At 49.0% G+C, this 19,755-nt stretch overlaps 1 protein-coding gene across 14 annotated transcripts in view; it reads right to left on the reverse strand.

Moving 5' to 3' along the window:
• Positions 1-19,755, reverse strand: part of R3HDM2 (R3H domain containing 2) — a 62,683-nt gene that overhangs the window by 29,558 nt on the left and 13,370 nt on the right. For 11 of the 14 annotated variants that reach the window (XM_075445813.1, XM_075445819.1, XM_075445817.1 and 8 more), the window contains exons 1-2: positions 9,232-9,480; positions 7,277-7,328 (exon numbers count right to left, since the gene is read on the reverse strand). The exons of 2 other annotated variants lie outside the window; for them this stretch is intronic. In XM_075445813.1, coding sequence (XP_075301928.1) covers positions 7,277-7,278 — 2 coding nt within the window. In that variant the 5' untranslated portion in view covers positions 7,279-7,328; positions 9,232-9,480. Of the gene's footprint in view, positions 1-7,276; positions 7,329-9,231; positions 9,481-19,755 lie in introns of those variants that run through there. One more of the 14 variants, XM_075445808.1, reaches the window with a different exon arrangement.

Genomic DNA, 19,755 nt, shown 5'->3' on the forward strand with positions numbered 1-19,755 from the left:
ATGTATGTGGCCTCAAATGCCAGGTGGAGGAGAGGGTGAGAGCACCTCAATCTGCTTCTTGAATGCAACTCAGTGCAAACCCTCGCACCGCATGGATCACTTGCTGCTCCCTAGCCCTTCTCGGCACAGTCCCCCTGGACAGCCTGCAGCAACACTGACCACCCCATCGGCAGGCGTCTCCTGGAGCAGCCCTGCAGGAAGCAGCTTCCCTTCGGAATCACCAGGGCATCCATCCTCCAGCTGCAAGGGTCTGTTCTTCATCCCTGCGGGCTGGGTACCCAGCAGCTGCCAACAGAAACCCCAATCAAGCTTCCAGGTTTCCAGCAAGCAGGCAGCACAGGGCAGTGGAGTCCCCACATGAGGGAGTTGTGCTCTGCTGTGATGCCTCTGACAGGAACTAGGTCAGAAAAGGAAAAAGGAACACTTGCCTGATTTGCACGCCAGTTTCCTTACTGGGAGTCTGGATTACGCAGGGGGTGAAGCTGCTAAACTCTGTCTCCCTCCTCCCCAAAACGTCCCACGCTGTAGGAAACTGCTCCAGCCTTGTGTCCAGGCCAAGCAGCCTGGCTTATAAACAAGCCAGGAATATCTGTAGCACATCAGGGAGGTAGAAGGAGGCACCTGAACAGCACATACAACACTTGGGTACAGGGGGAATTTCTCCACTAAAATAAAGGGGCAGGTTTTGTACAGCTCTTTCTCTTTGCAACAGCCACCTCATACCCAATTTTTACCCCCAAGCCACAGACCTCAGTCAAATCTGGGAAGGGTAGCAGGGTCTTTTCGCATCACACTGCAGTGTAACTTTGGCATAACAAGGGGAGTATCATCAGTTTTCCCTCTCCTCCTCCAGAAAACACGACTCAGAGCCACTGAATTGACATTTGCAGGCTGCCCCCTCCTGATAAAGCTTCCGTCCCTGACAGCAGCCCTCCAGAACACCTCCCTGCACACAAAATTCAAAGAAGGGATGTGCACTTCTAGTGCTTCTCAACAGCGATGCTTCTAAGAGGAGATTTCCTTTCCGTATGAATGAATCAGCCCTGCTCCCCCGGGACAGATGTGGGATGCAGGGAGGGGGTGGCAGATACGATCTGCTGTGACAGAGGCTCGCAGAGAAAGTGGAAGTTCAGAGGACTTGGCGGGGTGGGTGGGACTGAGCTGTGCCTTGCCAGAGAGGTGAAAAGATTACACAGATACAGCATTTGGGAAGCCACAAACTCTGTGTCAGAAAAGAGACACTGGAGCAGCAGAAGGTGGGTGAGCTGCCATGGATTTTTTGGTCTGGGTCGGGAGGCTGGCAAAGTGAGCAGCCCAGTCAAGGCAGCGGCAGTGTGAACGCTTCGCGCATGCTGGCCGAGGGCCAGCTGAAGGGGTAGCCAGGACAGATTTACGTCCTCCCCTTCACCCCAAAGGGGAACACTGAATTCCACCTCTGCTGCCTTCTTGCTACATGCAATTTGCATTTGCCAAGCCACGACAACGCAGGCAGCAGCTGGTCCTGGTGAGGCAGGGAATAAATAACTGCATTTACAGTTAGGATGGATCCAGCAGCAAATCTGGGAAAAGTAGAAAGCCTGCTGCTAAATACACTCTCTTCCTGGCCTTGTTTCTTAGAGTACAGATATGCTCCTGCGAGCTAAATGAGGGTGCAAAGGAGGCATATGGCTGCTTGGCTGTAGCTGCCTACATGCACGCTCCCATGTTGTGACAGGACAGAGGTATCTGAGGTAGCTTGTCTCACCATGCAAGAGAGTTAAGCTACCTCTCAGTTTCCAGGGGGAAGGGAACAAGTGTGAGCGGCCTCCACCTTCTCAGTCCCTGTCCAAGCCATGACCACAGGAGCAAGTCTGCATGCTTACAGGCTTCTTGACCAGGCTTCACAATTTGCTTCAATGACAAGAATCTTGACTCGTTTCCCCTCCATCTTCTCCCTTGGTCATTAACGAGTTATTTTTTGCTTTCTGAGACTCACTCCAAAAGGCATTCAACAGGGCAGAGTAAAAATCTTACCAGACTCAGCCCAGGTGATCAACATTAATAGAACAGTTTTCACTACAAAGGCAGCTTCAGAGCCTCGCTGTTAAGAGGCAACCCAGACATACCCATAACAGCAGCTTTCTCCACCCTCAGGCTGGTTATGAAACGTAAAGCAAGCACACTTAGAAACAAAACACATCCAATTACATGCTAAACAGAGTTAAAATGCTCCAAGGGCTCAGAAATAACCATCCCAAGGCTGGCGATTCACTGGCAGGCAGGACAGTCCCCACCACACTGCTCCAATGGACAAAGTCAGTTCTGAGCCCTGGGTGGGGAACCGGGCAGGAGTAACTGGCCCAGCCCAACGGACATTTGCTGGTGCAACTGGTAATTAAAACGAACAAACCAGCCTGTAAGAGGGAAGAGGGAAAGCAGGGTCGTTTTTCCAGCATCTGAGTGTTTCACCTCACCCCTCTGTGGAAGGCTTGAATATCAGCATCGTGCATCGCGGGGTAAGCGCCTCCCGCAAGGTCAAACGATGATGCTCTCACGAACAACTTGCTCATTGGCTTCCAGGCCGACCAACTGGAATCACAGCTCCATGGCAACAGGCTCTATCACTAGGAGCAACCAGACAAGTTTGGGGGGTGATTTAGATTCCCCCTTCCTCACTCCCCTTCCCGAGCACAGCATATGCTGCAGAAAAAGGTTTTCACAGGAAAAAGTGGAGGCGGCGAGGTGGAGAGCGTGCTGCAAATCCAAGGCATTAAAGCCTCCTCGGTTCTACTGACTAAGGCAGGCAGCGCAGTGCTCCCTCCTGGCACCAAGGGATCTTCAGACAGGCTTTTATCTCCTTTTCTGCCAGGGCACAGCAGCTGGTTAAATTTTTGCTGTATTAAAGTACACCTACTAGATGCAACAAGAGGCTGTAATGAAAGGCTTTGCTAGTAGGACCAACAAAGGCCACACAGCTCCTGAAACATCTCTCTCCTAGGCTCCATTTGGGCTCCCCGTTTGCTCTGCAAAATGCAAACGGCCTGCACCAATACTGCTGGCTGGGGCATCCCCGGGCATCCCATAAAACGTCTGCAGCCTCAGCTTGAAAACAAACAGGTAAAGAGCCTTTTGAGCACACTCCCTCTCCCTCCTGTTGAAGAAAACAGCTCCCTGCCAGAGGTCCCAAGCTCTAGCTGGAATGAGCACCTGCTTCAGTGAGAAAGCCCTGAAAACTTACTCGGAAACACGAGGTACAACTGTCTCAGCCAATGAAGCAATCTCTCCTGAATTCTCTCCTTTGCTTTATTATCAGTTGAAGAGAGGGGTTTAATTTCTCACTACCATACAGTTCCCACAAAACCTAGCACCCCCTGCCCCCCCCAGAAGGCCAGATGTATGACTGCACAGTGCACAGGCTCCCAGTGCTTAGTCATTGCTTTAAATCTTAATCTCCACCCCCACATTACATCAAAGAGGTGAAATTATGATGCAGATAGAAGGGTTTGACTTCAGGTGGAAAGGGGGGAAAATAACCTTATATGAACAAGGAGACAGGAAATGCAGGTGAGAGAGAAAGCCCTCTAAGTTAATTCTGCAAAATATCAGGACACCTCCAACGTGTCCCTCCCAAATAATTCTAGGAAGCCTAAGACAACACCAGTTAAATTGCTTTCGTCCACAGCTGAGGAAAGCTCCACTTCACATTTGCTGAGCAAAGGGCTGCAGCAGCTAAAGGTGCTAATCACTCTCCTGGCTGTTCCCATAACATCTGAGCTGTGAGGCAGGGCTGCTACAAGAGAATCCCTTCAGAGGGACCTATCCCTGCAACTCAGCAGAGGTGCTGCCAGCTTCGTGTTGAGGGGCTTAAGCTCAGGGCTACCAGGCCTCTTCCACCAACCATAACCCCTAGGAAGTGGCCAGGGTCTGCAACAGCCTTGCTGTGGTGGCCATGGTTCGCCTCTGCATCTCTGGCTGAATGTAGCAACTGGAGCCTGGAGAAGACAGGTAATCCTAGAGCTCTTCTTTATTTCAAATACCTTTTAAAAGGCTGTTCACTAGTACAGGTGCAGTCAGCCCTGTTAAATGGCACAAGAGCCAGTAGGTACGATATGGGAAACATCTGAATTATCACCATGGAAGTAGTTCTCAGTTATGTGGTACCTGTATGGGTCTCATTATGTAGAACATCTCAAACCACAAGATAATTTTAGGGGGGAAAAAAAGTAATCAGTTGTTTTGTTACCTCCCTCAGTCAATGTGAGCACTAAAATCAGGATAGGTGTCAACTTGCTATTACTGTACTCCAAGAGTGTGACACAACTGGTGTCAGGACTGCCAAAATCATACCCATGTGATACACAGGAATCAAATATGCCAGAACAATAAAAGTGCATCGGCATCTGAGGAAAGAGAATCAAAGAGATACAACATACTTTGCCTGTGGACTTCTAAAAGCCAAACTTTAATAGTCTGCCCTTTCCACCTGGATGTAACTCCGGGTTTCTGTCCAGGATGCTGCTGTCACAGCTGACTGGCTCCTTGGAAGGCAGCAGGCAGGACACACACCGTAGCACTGGGACCTTTCCAGCACTGCCTCAGGAAGGACGCACCAACGCTGCAGACTCATTGCATCTTCGACAAGTGGCATTCTCAGGAGCAGCCTGCCACCTTCCCAGGGCAGGGTCACTTCCCTTACCTTTGTGAACTACCTGCTCTATCTGGACATCTTAGTTCATCAAAATAACAGGCAGCACCACAGTCCCTGTGCAGGTACAGAAGCAATAAGAATGCAGCAGGGCCTCCCTTGCCAAAGCCTTTGGGACCCCATCATCCTGGGGATGGGTAAACATCTACTTTACTGCAGTCTGAGAGTTGCTACTAAAACAACATATCTTACCCAGACACAATGGAGTAGTTTCCACTGAAAATGAGTATTTCAGCAGAACATAAATCAAAAAAGCACCACTTAAATGAAAACACAAGGCAGAGCTGCTGTTGTGAAGGGAGCATACAGCAGAGGTAATTGCCTGCCACACAGACAAGCTCCAAGCAGGAGGAGGGTTCCACCACACCAGACAATCAGGAAAACACCACTTTAACTCGAGTCATGGTTGCTTTTCATCATCAACATGAGAACAAGGCCCTCATACAGGATGGCAAGAGCAACATCTGGGACTAAGACAGAAACTTCATCGGATCTTGTAAGGTAAGCAACGCAGTGCTCTGAGCATCATGGGGAAGGCAGAAGTCCTTCTAGGAGTGGAAGAGGTCTTCATTCTTCCCTGCAAGGGAAGGAAACAGAAGATGCTGTTGATCCATGTCTGAAACACGAATGTGTCCAGCCACCTACCCAATGCCTCCACGTGCTCTGCAGGGGATTCTGCAGTTTCTGATCTGGTGCCTGTTGTGTTGAGATCCAGCCTCTTGGGGAAGGAAAACCTCACGGTAGAACCCTTTGTGTTTGTCTCAGGATAGAAAAATTCAAAGTAGAACAATTGATTTCTTTCACCCTCCGAACTCCAGATGCTCCCTCTCAAGACAAGTTTTTGCTTCTTGCCCCAAAGGCCACACTGTTCCTTCTGTGCAGCTTTAATTGCTAGCTTTCATATCAGAGATGGCTGAATTTCAGTAGCAAAGGATATAACTTCCATTCATAACACAGCCCTGATCCTTCAGAATAGGAGAAAGTACTAAACAAAGGAAGGATTCCCTGCTACTGTTTAGAATGTATCCCAGCATACCCAGCATGTCCTGCCACCCCTAGGCGTAATGCTCAGAAACACCTTTGCCACGTGAGCCAACACGGAGGGGAGAAGTGACACATCAGTGAAGTAACACAGATTCTGTTCATTTGCCAGGAATACAAAGGTGGCAACGCCCACTGCACCACCCAGTCAGTCGCCATCGCGGAGTCAGCCGAGGGACTCAGGGGCTCACAACCAAAGGAAAACAGCAAAATGGCAAGGAAGAGTAAGCTGGGTTTTTTCCCTACACATGAAAACTGCTGACTGGGTGCAGCAGCAGCAGGAAGAGTTGCCATATGCCTGACAGGAAACTTCAGTGTAGAACTGACCAACGTGTTCAGAGAATCCAGCTTGATTGCCTGCACATCCAGGTCCTTCCTTTCACTCCAAAAGCAGCCTACACGCTACGCAACATCAGAGCTCCCATCTCATTCCTGCTGCAAACAGCTGACACAAAGAAGGCAATCATTGGACTCAGGCGTGCCGGAGATCTCCTGGGGAAGATAATTCAGTTCAGCACCAAAGCCAGAGGTTGTAAAGATCCCCAGATCACACTGAAAGCCTCCTTCCCACCCCAGCTAGGCTTACTGCTTGGCTTTTGATGTATGGTTCCTTTCCATATGCACTGAGAGGAGAAAATGGTGTGTGGAGGGAGGTACCACATGAAGATGCAAGTAAGCAACCATGACAAATCTTTAGAAATCAGTTTAAAATAATGCATCCGTTATTGACTGTTATGGCACCATGCACTGGAATAGCTTTTACGTTCCAAGTAACCTGACAAGAAAAGGAGAATGAAGTTCTGTTTGCAGTGCCTTCTCAACACCGACAGCGGTGCCTCGTCCGTCTCACCATCGAGGCACCTTGACACCAGCTCTCTGCAAGGCAGTTTACCTGCATTTCAAGTCCTCTGGTGCCCTAGCTGGAAACACCAGACTCAACCAGCAACCCAGTACATTCTTCGTTGCTCTACAGCACTTCTGGGTACAAAAATTTCTTAAGCACTTTGAACTGGACGGGTAAGCTTTGCTTAAACCTATTTTGCATGCATGGAAAAGGAGATGCAGAGAATTCCTGATAGTTATTAGATGCCCACAGCTCTACATGCCTCCCAGAAGCTGACAGGTTGGACAGATAGGACAACACTGGGAGAAAGGAACCTACTGCACAGACACCACAGGAGGGTTTGCAAAGAAAGAGTTCAAACGGTACTGAAGAAATTGGGTTTAAACAGTCTTGGGCTTAAAAGTTCTCTTAGCTTGAAGCTCACAGCAATAGCAGCCATCTTCAGTCCTTCTGCTCTCCCCTCTATTAGTCTAAGGGGATATTATTTGTTTGATATTAAACACAAACAAACCAAAACGAAACAGTGATGCTGTTGTTCTTTCTCTTTTATTTTGGGAGCTGCAGTGAAGCCAAGCAAGAACCCTCTCACCCTCTGTTTACAAAATCTGGGGGAGAAAGAAAAAAACACAAAAAACAGCCAATAGTTAAAAAGTGGAAGGATCACAGAAGCCATCAATATAAACAGTTCTTGAGAAGGAAGGGCTTACATTCGGTCCAAACAGCGCTGTAAATTTTTGTGGACAGTTCCTCTGAGGGTCCCTAGACAGCACAGCGGGAGAAAGAAGAGACAAACCTGAGATGAGAATCTCCCCATCGTAGAGTTCCCTTCTCGATCTCACACTGGTTTTCCTTTCCCCATCACGAGCTATTCCTGTATTCATCTGCAAACGAGGGAACCGCTCCCGTGACGTCAAAGCAGTTTCCCAGCAACTATCAATGAGGGCTGTCCACCACTGGGGTTTCCTGAAAAACTAGCAAGGAATTATCACGCATGTCTAGTTCTTTCAGAGAACCCCAAGCAGAACTCCTTTCACCTGAACCCATCCATAATGAAATACCACTTCAGGTGGGAGACACCTGCAGATATGGAGGTGGCAACCAGGTTCAGGAAAAATGCGTGACATCAGAAAGCTCTTGTCCTCTTGCTGGCACCTCTCTTGTGCTGTGCCTGCACCCGTCAGAAGCATAAGCACAAACATGTGGCTGAGAGAGCAAGGTATTTCCCAGCCCAGCTTACCATTCCTGAGCTGACCCGTGCTGGCAAAGCACATCTTCAAACTTTACTAATCAGACCCAAAGCATTCCAGCTCCCAGCAAACCTCCTTAGGAGGAAGGCAAAAAGTAGGGCTGCTATCTATATCCCCCTTTCTGTTTTCAAGGCCAATACTCCTGCTTCTCACCATGCTGGCAGAGGACACGGAGCCACCGGACACACTTAGCCAAGGGGCACACAGTAAACACAAGATATTGTGGCTATTTTCCAGGTGGGATCCAGATATTGATTTGATCACTGAACAAAGAGGGGAGTGATGACTAAAAGAAAAAAAATCAACTTCATCTTTTGGCTGCCAGCTGCAAAAGTTGACCTTGCCAGTGAAGGGGGAGTCTGAAGAGTGGATGAAGTGTTCCCCTTCCCACTTTCCCACAGCCTTCAGCAAGATGAACTCAGCCTTTACCCACTGAAGCGCTCACCATTCTTTGCAGTAGGTGTTGCTACTGTTTGCAGATCCTCGAGCCACAGGTGATGCTTCCAGTTTAAATAAGCATTTTAAAGACACCAAGGGGAAGGAAGCAGGTCTAACACACCTGAACAAAGATCCTGCAGTACAGTAACTGGCTAATAACTCAATCCCAAGAAAACTAGCTTCTAGCTCTAAACATCAAATGAAGGGAGCTTCATCTCCAGTATCTCGCTTTTTAAGCAAGACTGGAAAAAGAACATGCATAAGAAGGAGATAAAGGCAATCCAAACTCCTGATTCCCTAAAAGCAAACCCAATTCAGTGATAGGTTCAAATTAATTTTAAAATGGGGTTAATATACATGTGAACATAGTCCTACTGAACACCAAATTGCGTAAGTTAACCTGAAAATGTCATATAGCACAGCCGATTAACTAGCCAACATTTCTTATCAACTAGCCAGCTCCAAACAAGTAAATCCTTTAAAGCGTAACTCAGTAGAAGAGCAGGGAGTATCTTGTCTTTGCAAAATGAACAGAAAGTACCCGGGAGCAAGCTGCATGAACACCAAGCTAAGACACCAGGACAGCCCAACAGACCGTCACAGGGAACTCCTGAATGACACGGCAGAGCACAGCACGCTTACCGGGGATTCCCCGGTCTCCTGCCGGTGCATCCCCAGCATCACAAGAAGAGGAAAGAGAAAGCTTATCTCATACTCTCGAGTCTTAAATGGGATCACACAGCCACATACGTGTTTTAGTACAGCACCATTTTAAATTAACCCCATCAAGCAGCAGAAATCCTATCATTTACTTACCAGAGACGACTGATGTCAGGTCGCCTTCCCTAAACACTCGCTTGTATTTATACCTATACTGTATTTTGCATGTGGGGGTATGGGGAGAGGAAAAGAGAAGTCTCTGGTCAATCTATCTCAAGCCCAGAATAATTGCAGACTTATTCTAAAAATAAACTCACCGTCTTGGCTTTTCACTCTCAGCAGGTCATCTGTTTCCCAGTTTCAGCGGAGACTTCATTGCCACAACCAGTTCAAGAGGAATTTTGCCAAGATAATATTGCTTCTTAGAAGCCCCCGCCAGCTTTCAACCCTGAATAAAATGCTAGCGATCTTTGCTGCTGCTACAGCAAGCTAATTGCTCTGAAGCAAAGCAGAGCCCAGCTGTTCAGAGGGATGTCATACAGAGCTCTGCCAATAGCCACATGCACACCCCCCTCCTGCTCTCATTCAAATACTTCAGTGGAACTGCCTCCGCACAGCCCGGAGAAGGCTTTAAAGACACAGCATCCTTCGCCTGCCAGGCACTGGAGCAACACAAATGTAAGTGCAGGAGCAAAGCAGAGATACCAGAGTACACATCAGCATCTTCCAGAACAACTCAAGTACCTGGACTACACTTTGCAGAACGCCCTACACGTGCCGAGGTAGGTTACAGGCAGCCTTACCTCACTGCTATCAGTGTTGCCATAATGTTTCCAAGGGGTCAGTTTGTTAATGGTATCACTCCAATTCTTGTTCATTTATTAGTGATTAAATACCAACAGAGATGGGAAACAAGGAACACAAATGGCCCCAGAGAGGTTTTAAACCACTCATTCTCTTGAATTTTCCCCAGAAAGGGGTTTTCCATCCCAGACCTGGTGACTCCACAGGTGCACAGGCTGCGACCAAGTCTCCTCTCCATATACTCAAGCTTACTCCCAAGAGCACAAGGCAGCCTTGCTGAGCATTGTGCACAGGCAGACTCTGTGATGGATCACAAGGACATCCTGTCCATCACTAGGCTCAGAAGTTGCTTCTTGTTGGATTACAGAGATCCTCTGACTGCAGCTCTAAACACTGGTCAACAGCAGGTAGGTGTCATTGCTCTTCTGCGCCAGTGGTTCCTGCTGGGCAGGAGCCCATCGCAGGCAAGGCGCAGCCAGAGCCAAGGAGAGTGCACTCTTGCGCGGCCCGTGCTGACTTCAAACATGATCAGCTCGCTCAGCGGCTGGTCTAAAGACAAAAGCTTTGAAGAGAAAGGAGATGAAGATGAGAAGGCAGATTCAGCCTTGGGGTCAAGGAGATGGAGAGGCTGAAGCAAGACAGTTGCAAAAAGGTTGAGATGCACAACTTTAACTGACAGCATCCACTGCAAACAGCACAGTGCTGTGCTGGTAAAAACTCTTCTTCGGGACTTGCTTTACCACTTTTGCTAAGTTAATACAGTTTCTTCTAAACGATCTCCTGCTACAGCCAAAGAAACAGTCCAATATATCTCCGAAGAAGTCAGAAGACAGACAACAGAAACCTGATACATTTCAGCTCCATGACAAACTGAGGTTCAAGCTGGTAAAGCAGCGCTGCTCTACAAAGGACTTAAGTTTAAATGTATGCATGAACTTTTGTCTTAACCTGCTCCAAAGCCTTCCGAATCAAGCCTGTCATGCCCACGCAGAAAGCAGGTGAGTGCTCCTGGCCAGCTGTCGTTCTCCTCCTGCTGAAACTGCTGTGTTCTGGCTGCAGTAACAGCTCCTTGGTTCTGCCGGCAGCAACATTGACATTTGAAGAGGGGGTCCGATGGCTAGAGAACCAGAGAGAAAGCAACGACAGAGGGACAAGACAGACGGGGCAATAAGACAAATTCACTTGTAATGCTCTACCAGTGTTTTCAAGCGGAGGGCCACAATTAATCGACCCCCACATAGGCTGAATGCAAAAGGCTTCATGGATGTTACAGGAGATTTCCGCAGCAGAAGGTACAAGGAAGACAGATCCAAAGTATTCAAGTTCCTTTTATGCCTCCTATTTCTGGCCACTTTGAGCTCTTTCCTCCCAGCTCTGCAAAGAACTGTGAAAATTAGGGTGCCTGCCCAAGGAAGCTGAACCACGATCTCCCAAGCTCTTTGAGAAAGTCACCACTGACTGAGCACTGCAAGCTTGTGGGATGATGGCCTTCAGCTGAGCTCATGGGCTCAGCTATGACACAGCAAGCCCTGAGCAGCAGCAAGTGACTGCATCTGCCAAGGCTCTGTGGACTGCTCAGCAGGAAGTCACTCTGGACACCGGTGTCGCGCCGACAAAGCATGAGCTGAGAGTGGCAGCTGAATCCAGCAAAGCTGCAAGAGTCAGAATGAGCAGATTAACAACTCTGCATCAGGGGTTTCCCCTCTTTTTAACTCCTCTATTGTGGGTTTGTTTATTCCTGTCACACAGTACCCAGGTAGGCCCCTGGAGTTTCAAACATGGAGTTCTGAGCCCTGAAGAAGCTCTGGCAGCTACTTTACAAATGAAGCAGCAACAGAAAGCGACAGAAGAGTCCAGGTCCAGGAGCAGGGCTCCAGCATGCCTCGCCCAGGCCAGCGATCTTTGCTCCACATAGGCAGAGCCTCAAAATCTCCACAAAGCCCAGTGAAACTAATGGAGCTTTCTTTTGCTAAGGAGCAGCGGTGGTCTGCTGCATTTCAACTCAGGATCATTAAGGACAGTTGCTGGCACCTTCTACTCTGGAGCCTGGCAGTGGCAAGATTCCTACTACACAAGGAGGGAACTTCAGACGCTGTTCCTCCCTTCTGCTAGGCCTTCCTGTTTGCAAAGACGCCCAGCTGGCAGAGCATGTTAAGGAACCAAGAACATATAATCAGCTTAGGACCCTCTGTTAAAACCCTACTGTCAGTTTTTCACATCGACATTAAAGCAGAAAAGAAAAGAAACTCCTTCATAACCTAAGCCTGCAAACCTGATCTCTAGCACTTAGACACCTGGCAGACGGCTCAGGAAGGACAGATTTCTGAGCAAGAAAGCCTTCCAGCCCTAGGACACAAGCACCTGTCCGAGACAGCACAGATGCCGCTCCTGCAGGCGTGTCCAGCTCTTTCAAAAAAAAATTGCCCATTATCACTATAAACCGGCAGCATTTCATCTTCACGAAGCACGTGTGTGTGAGAGGATTTCCTAAGCTGCATCCTTCTCCTTGGACAGGGAGACAGTAAATCCCGGGTGGGAGGAGGCGGAGGGGTGGGTCAGCCCCACCAGCAGCCTGACAAAGCCCTGCAGAGAGGGCTCCTGCCTTTCCCACCCGAGCGCCATTTGTTTGGGTATCACACGTGTGCGTGTGCACATGCACGCGTGTGTATGCACACAATGCAACCAGGTCAGTGAAAGCACGGCATAGAAAAGGCGCAGCAGTACTAGGTATTGTCTGTGCTCCCAGCTTGCAGGGAAGCTGCTGATGCCTAACAGTAATATTGCAGAGCAAACAAAGGAAAAAAAGCAACGAGTATGCTCCCTCCCTCCCTGGCAGCCAGGTATCAAATGAGCCTGGGCTCTAACTTGCCAGCCCAGCTTCTGCAGAGGTAAGACATGTCAATTAGCTAGTGGACATAATGCCATCAGAAAGCAGGGGGGGAAGTCAAGACTTGTGACACCAAACTGGCAGGATGGCACTGGTGCAAACCCCCCCCCCCAGCCCAGGACTGGGCTCCCCCATGCGACAGACAGGTACTGGGCTGCCTGCATAGGGCACCGACAGTGCCCGGAAAGGGAGCCCTGCCAGTGGAATTAAACGCCTTATGCACCCAGACCAGAAAACTCCTTCTCCCCTTAGAAATGCAGAAAAACCACTCCAACAAAAGGGCCTGTGACAGCCTCCTCATTGCAGGCATGTCAAACACCAGCGCTCCCAGTTCTGCCAGCCTCAGCCACCACAGCACCACGAGTACGAAGGAGCGAAAGCAATCCTCAAGCAGCTAGAGAACTGCATCGTGGGCTGCTCTTTGGGCTGGACCTGGCCTTGCTCATTGCATCCAGCACCAAGCTGCAAGCTGTCATTAATTACTAAAGTGAAGGTTAAAGGTAGAAACACACTTGCCAGACAGCATGTACTTCCAAGGACATGAAGAGCATGCAGACTGCAGGAGAGGTATGGAGACCTGGCTGCCCGATGTGACTCAACTTCAGGGTGCTGCCAGAAATACACCAAGCACCTGAGCAGCCAAGGGATCAGCTTGGACAGCGAACGCTCTTAGGCAGATACTATAACAACCACCACACATAGCAAGTCAAAGATCCTTCCAAGTCCTCCAGGCCACAGGCTTGTTTTGATTTGCAGGAGTGTACGCAGCAGAAATACTTCTTTGTGTTCAAAGTCAGGAAGTTGGGAAGATGAGAACTGCAGCACATTGCTGCTGGGAGCTACCCACTCTACCATGTCCTGTGAAAACTGCTTCATGAATACCCAGAACAGGCACCCATGGAAAAGCTGAAAGCTGAAGACCAGCAGAATCCCCAGAGCTGGGGCTGATGGAAGGATGTCCTGGTCTCACTCGTCCTTTTCCATCGGGCACACAAATGGAACAGAGGGAGAACAGTCAGGATTCCTCACTGAGACTATGACCAGCCGAAAGATCTCCCCACTTCAGTCCTACAACCAGCATGTTTTTCTTACCAGGCCCCAGGTCTCCTCAGAAGAGGCCACAATAAAGGCACAAAGGGCAGACTGAAGGGGGGACAAAAGTACCTGCACAGGGGAGACTCCACTCTCAAAAGTCACACGTCGGAGTTGTGAGGAGGATGACATTCTGAGAAGGCCAGAGAAACCCAGGCCATCAATAACTCTGTCTCAGTGGCTTCTACTACCAAGAGAAAGACAAACTTGGCTTATGCCCAAAGAAGCAAGATCAGCCCCTTCTGGCCTCAGCTTATCCTGCTGCTGGGAATCCATGTCACTCCAAGTGCTGCATGACCACACACAAAATAAAGGCACCTGCTAGTCTGACATACCCAGGACCTAAAACCAATGTGAAGACAGAGGTGGGGCTCCCGAAACTAAGAGAAATGATACAAGAATCCTTGAAGAAGCTTCCCTGGCCTAAGAGAGAATTTGGAAATTAGATCGTAAGGCAGAATTCATGCTTCACTTCGGAGCCTAGCAGGAAAAAAAAAAAAGCACACTGCCCTAGATCCTAGATCTGGGTTTCATTGGGCTAAAGCATTTAGCTTCACAGTAACCATAGCTGCATTTTGACAGCACGCTGCAGAACATCACACTGGTCGGCTGCTCAAAGCCAGTGCTCATCGCAAGCTGCATCTACTGCACTTCAGCATTTAAAAACGTGCACTGACTGCCCTGTCCCTTGCTCACCTGTTACTGCGACCACCTCGCCCTCTAAATCCTGCCCTCCTTCAGCCCTCCCCTCACTTTCTGCCAAGGACATCAAGGCACAGTAAACCTCACATCCCTAATGAGTCAGCACACAGGAAAGTACATACTTGCTCCAGGCCAGCAAGACATTCCCAGTGTGGGAGCTGAACATGGCACCGAGCTGCTTTTCTCGCTGCAGACGGCTCTGGACTGACTCTGCAACAGGAGGCAGGCAGGCAGGGCTGCTGCCTCTGCTCTCCCTGGCACCACCCCCAGCAGCAAAGCAAGAGGGCAGCTCTGCTCCAGCCAGACCCTTCCCTCCTCCCGTCTGACTGCAAGGGCAGCGGTCTCCCCAGCTCCGCTAGGAAGAAAGTCCAGAAGCAGCAGGGATGCAGAGTAGTTAAAATCCAGCAGTGCAGAGGGGCAAAACAAATGCAAAAGACTACAGGAGAGTCAGAAGAAGAGGGGAAAAAAAGAAAGGGATGGCAGGAGAAAAATATAAAGGCTGAGAGACACTCAAGGAAGAAAGGGGAAGGGGCAAGTTTAGTGAGTAGCCGGAAAAACCTCTCAGAGATGAAGCATCTTGCCCGTCTGCTCCTTCCAAAGGCTGTGCTGCCACCCCTGATGGATCAGGGTGCATGCACTGGACACGGCAGGGAGCAACAGAAAAGGGTTTTAAATTCAAAAGAAATTACCATTTTCTGTTAAGTAAAAATTAAACACCCACCCCCTCACACACACTAAGGAGCTTTGAGTCAGCCTCAGCCATGCCCACAGTCTCTGACACTGTCTTCTCTGCACCTTCTTCCTAGGCTGAAGCCAGTCTCCAGGCAGTGACAAAGAATTTTTATATTCTTCTTTAAAAAGGGACCTTCCATTCAAATCCGGCTCAGCTGAGGATGTGTTATCATGGCAACCATCCCGTCCCTGTCTGCCCCAGCGCGGAGAGCATCAAACACACACGGAGCTGAACGATCCTGCACTGGCACAGGCTGCGACCAAGACCCTCCGCGCCCTCCAGCCCCTCCCCGAGCCGAGGCCAGTGCGATTTGACACGAACCAAATCCGTCAGTGGCTCAAGACAGACACGTGGGCAGTAATGAGCAGTGGAAAAAACGTAGCACACTCCATTCAGTTCCAAACACCGATAAATAATTCAGGAAGAGAAATGCCGCAATACAGAGCGCAGCACGGTTTAAAAATAGAACATGCGCCGACGGCAGAGGAACGGAGGGGAAGGAGAGAGAAGCAGAGAGAGGTAGCACGAGCTAAGGCATGTCTGTCAACACACTGGGCAGCTCGCGGATGCTGCAGTAACCTAGCTCTACATATTGATCTCAGCAGATGTTTATTTGCTTACCCTTTAAACTGGGGACCCACAATAATTATTATTAACATGACAACGGCAGCCAGGGCTCTCCCGTCTGTATCAGAGCCCTGCAGCAAGGCATACACCCCCAAGAAGACACACAGCTTCGTGCTGAAGAGCTTGCAGGAGGTACATGGGTGGGAGCGCGCTCAGGCAGTGCGGACCTGCCCCCCCTCCCTGCCAGTGCGGAAGCAGCTCTGCAGCAGTGCGGGCATCAGCTGCCCGTGTCCAGGGTCACGTACAGTCCATTACCTGCGTGTCCTGCTCGCACGGGGAGCACACACAAAGCTCAAATAATGGAAGTTGAGCTTTGAGAACTTACTTGGGCTATCTGTTTTCCACTGGGGGGTGAAGGTGAAACAAGAACCAACTGTTTCTAATGGCAAAGTTAGAGCCTTTATCTCTATTCAGCTGTTCTCTTCTAAATCCAGCTCCTTTAAATTCAGACACTTCCACTCATCATCAGCAACATCAGTTGCTGGCCAACTGTCCCAACATTTATATCCCACAAAATATACGTAATATAGAGAAATATGTAAATATACTATACAAACATCACCACCACCACCCCCAGTTAGGCAACAAGCACAAACTGGTCAGAAAACTGTTCTCTCTGGATTCCATTGCCCTTCCTGTATTAATAACTGCAAGGTAAAAACTAACAAACAAACTTCTTGCTAACCCAAAATATTCAACTGAACAAGTCCGTAATACAGGTGTCACCTGTATTTTCGTGGTGGGAATTAGGACATGGCAGAAGTGATGTCAGTAAGGTCAGAAAGGCCATTACCAGATCCAAGAGCTCCCCTTTCAAGCTGCAGAGCCTGCCACATTTCACATTTACTGTTCATTACAAAGCAGCCTTGGTCACAGGTACAGGCCCTTTATCCCAGTTTGCCACTGGGCGGCTCTAAAGGAAAGGATGGTCTTCCCAGGTTTTGCAGAACCTGTGAAAAATACTTCAACAGATGGATGCTTTTTTTCCCCTCCTCACAGTTTCAAAAAATAACACCAGAAAGACACCAATCTCTCCTTGCTTTCTTGTGAAGAATAACTGTTTCACAAGTACTTGTAAGACAGGAAACTGCCGCTAATAAGAATATACAGAGTAAATTTTTTACAAGGAAAAATAAAATACTATCATGTACAGTCAATTCAAAACCTAATAAATCTGTACACAGAAGCAGCTTCCCATAAATATTCTTGTTTTCCCTCAAATACAGAAAATATTGAAGACGTGAGGGAATAAAAGCAATAAAAGTAGTAAAAGGCCACTAAGAGGAAGTTCGACAGACAGACCTGATGCCTGCTTGTAAGGAATCTCAGTCTTACAGAGGAGATCATAAACAAGTGGCTTCTTTGGTTTCAGCAAAGATCTCCCAGGATGTATTTTGTCCTAAATTTAAGTGAAGGTGAACAAAACTGTGTAACTCGACCTTAATCACTGGAGCACTGCAAGGCAACATCCATCTCCTTCTCTGAAGGGCAATTTTAATGAAAATCTTGCCTAAAACTGAGTATGTTGCCTTCCTGCGTTTTCATGTGGTCCCTGTTACCTTACTCAATTACCAACATAGTTTTAACTACACGGTTGCATTTCACCTGAAGTGTGAACTGTTGCTCAGAAGATGCTGAAAAGAAGCTCTGCAGGGAGACAAAGAAGAAACACAAACTTGAGCTACAGCTGACAAGCCCATGCTTCAATCAATCAGGTTCTCCATGAGGAGGCCCGCACCTGAGAGAGCTGAGAGGCAGAAGGAGCACGGGGCATCTTGCAAAGCCTCCTGCCTACTTCAGCTGCCGGCAGCCAGGAAGAGCCAGCGTCACTGCAGAACATACACCTGCATTTAGAAAGCAAACCCACAACTGCCATATTAGGTCTAATTTTAGGATTTTCCCTGCCTTGCCTCAAAGTTGAGGCTTTCATGGTGCTATTTATAATAGAATAGAATCATTAAGGTTGGAAAAGATGTCTAAGATTGTCAACTCCAACCGTCAACCCAACACCACCATGCCTGCTAAACCATGTCCTCAAGTGCCACATTTTTTGAACACCTCCAGGCATGGTGACTCCACCACTTCCCTGGGCAGCCTGTTCCAATGCTTGACCACTCTTTCAGTAAAGAAATTCTTCCTAACATCCAAGCTAAACCTCCCCTGACACAACCTGAGGCCATTTCCTCTTGTCTTATCACTAGTTACTTGTGTCAAGAGACCAAAATTCACCTCACCACAACCTCCCTTCAGGTAGTTGTAGAGAGCCATGAGGTCTCCCCTCAGCCTCCTCTTCTCCAGACTAAACAATCCCAGTTCCCTCAGCCACTCCTCATAAAACTTGCTCTCCGGACCCTTCATCAGCTTCGTTGCCCTTCTCTGGACACTCTCCAGCAACTCAGTGTCCTTCTTGTACTAAGGGGCCCAAAACTGAGCACAGCACTCGAGGTGCAGCCTCACCAGTGCGAGTACAGGGGCACGATCATTTCCCTGCTCCTGCTGGCCACACCATTCCTGATCCAAGCCAGGACGCCGCTGGCCTGCTTGGCCACCTGGGCACACTGCTGGCTCAGGTTCAGGCAGCTGTCGACCAACACCCCAGGTCCTCTTCTGCCGGGCAGCTTTCCAGCCACTCTTCCCCAAGCCTGGAGCGTTGCATGGGGTTGTTGTGACCCAAGGGCAGGACCCAGCACTTGGCCTTATTTAACCTCATACAATTGACCTCGGACCATTGATCCAGCCTGTCGAGAACCCTCTGCAGAGCCTTTCTACCCTCGAGCAGATCAACATTCCTGCCTAATTTGGTGTCATCTGCAAACTCACTGAGGAAGCACTCAATCCCCTCATCCAGATCATAGAGATATTAAACAAGACTGGCCCCAAAACTGAGCCTCGGGGAACACTGCTTGTGACTGGCTGCCAACTGGATTTAACTCCGCTCACCACAACTCTCTGGGTTCAGCCATCCAGCCACTTTTTTACCCAGCAAAGAGTACACCTGTCGAAGCCACGAGCCACCTGCTTCTCCAGGAGAATGCTGTGGGAGACACTATCAAAGGCCTTACTAAAGTCCAGGCAGATAACATCCACAGCCTTTCCCTCATCCCCTAGGCAGGTCAGCTGGTCATAAAAGGAGACCAGGTTGGTCAAGCAGGACCTGCCTTTCATGAACCCAGGCAGGCTGGGCCTGATCCCCTGGTTGTCCTGCACATGCCTGGTGAGCGCACTCAAGATGAACCGCTCCACAACCTTCCCTGGTACCAAGGGCAGGCTGACAGGCCTGTAGTTCCCGGGATCCTCCTTCCTGTAGAGGGGTGTCACATTGGCAAGCCTCCAGTCATCTGGGACCGCCCCTGTTAACCAGGACTGCTGATAAATGATGGAGAGTGGCCTGGCCAGCTCCTCCACCAGCTCCCTGGGTACTCTCAGGTGGATCCCACCTGGGCAAATAGACTTGGGAGTGTCCAGGTGGCATAGCAGGTCATCAACTGCTTCCTCCTGGATTACGGGGGGTTTGTTTTGCTCTCCATCCCTGTCTTCCAGCTCAGGGGGCTGAATACCCTGGGAATAACTAGTCTAACTATTAAAGACTGAGGCAAAGAGGTCAGTAAGTTCCTCAGCCTTTTCCTCATCATTGGTGGCTATGTTCCCTGCGTATACAATAAAGGATGGAGATTCTCCTTGGCTCTCTTTTTGTTATTAATGTATTTGTAAAAACAATTTACATGTTACCCCAGGCAGGGGTCACACACTGGCTGGTGTCAGTGTGTTACTGGACACTGAGCAAACAGAACTTGCGCGCCTGGCACCGAGCGGCCATGAGTTATCCACGGAGTGGGTGATGCTGTCTTACAGCCAGCTGCTATTTCTGGAAAACACATAATATTACTTTAAAGTACTAAAGGAAGACGTAAAGAAAGTAGTCCAACCACTGTCTTGGAACCTAGTAATTTTATATACATTATCAGAATTGCAGTTATGAGAAGAATAAATCTCCCA

Source organism: Opisthocomus hoazin, chromosome 32 (genome assembly GCF_030867145.1).
Source record: "Opisthocomus hoazin isolate bOpiHoa1 chromosome 32, bOpiHoa1.hap1, whole genome shotgun sequence".
Lineage (NCBI taxonomy): Eukaryota > Metazoa > Chordata > Aves > Opisthocomiformes > Opisthocomidae > Opisthocomus > Opisthocomus hoazin.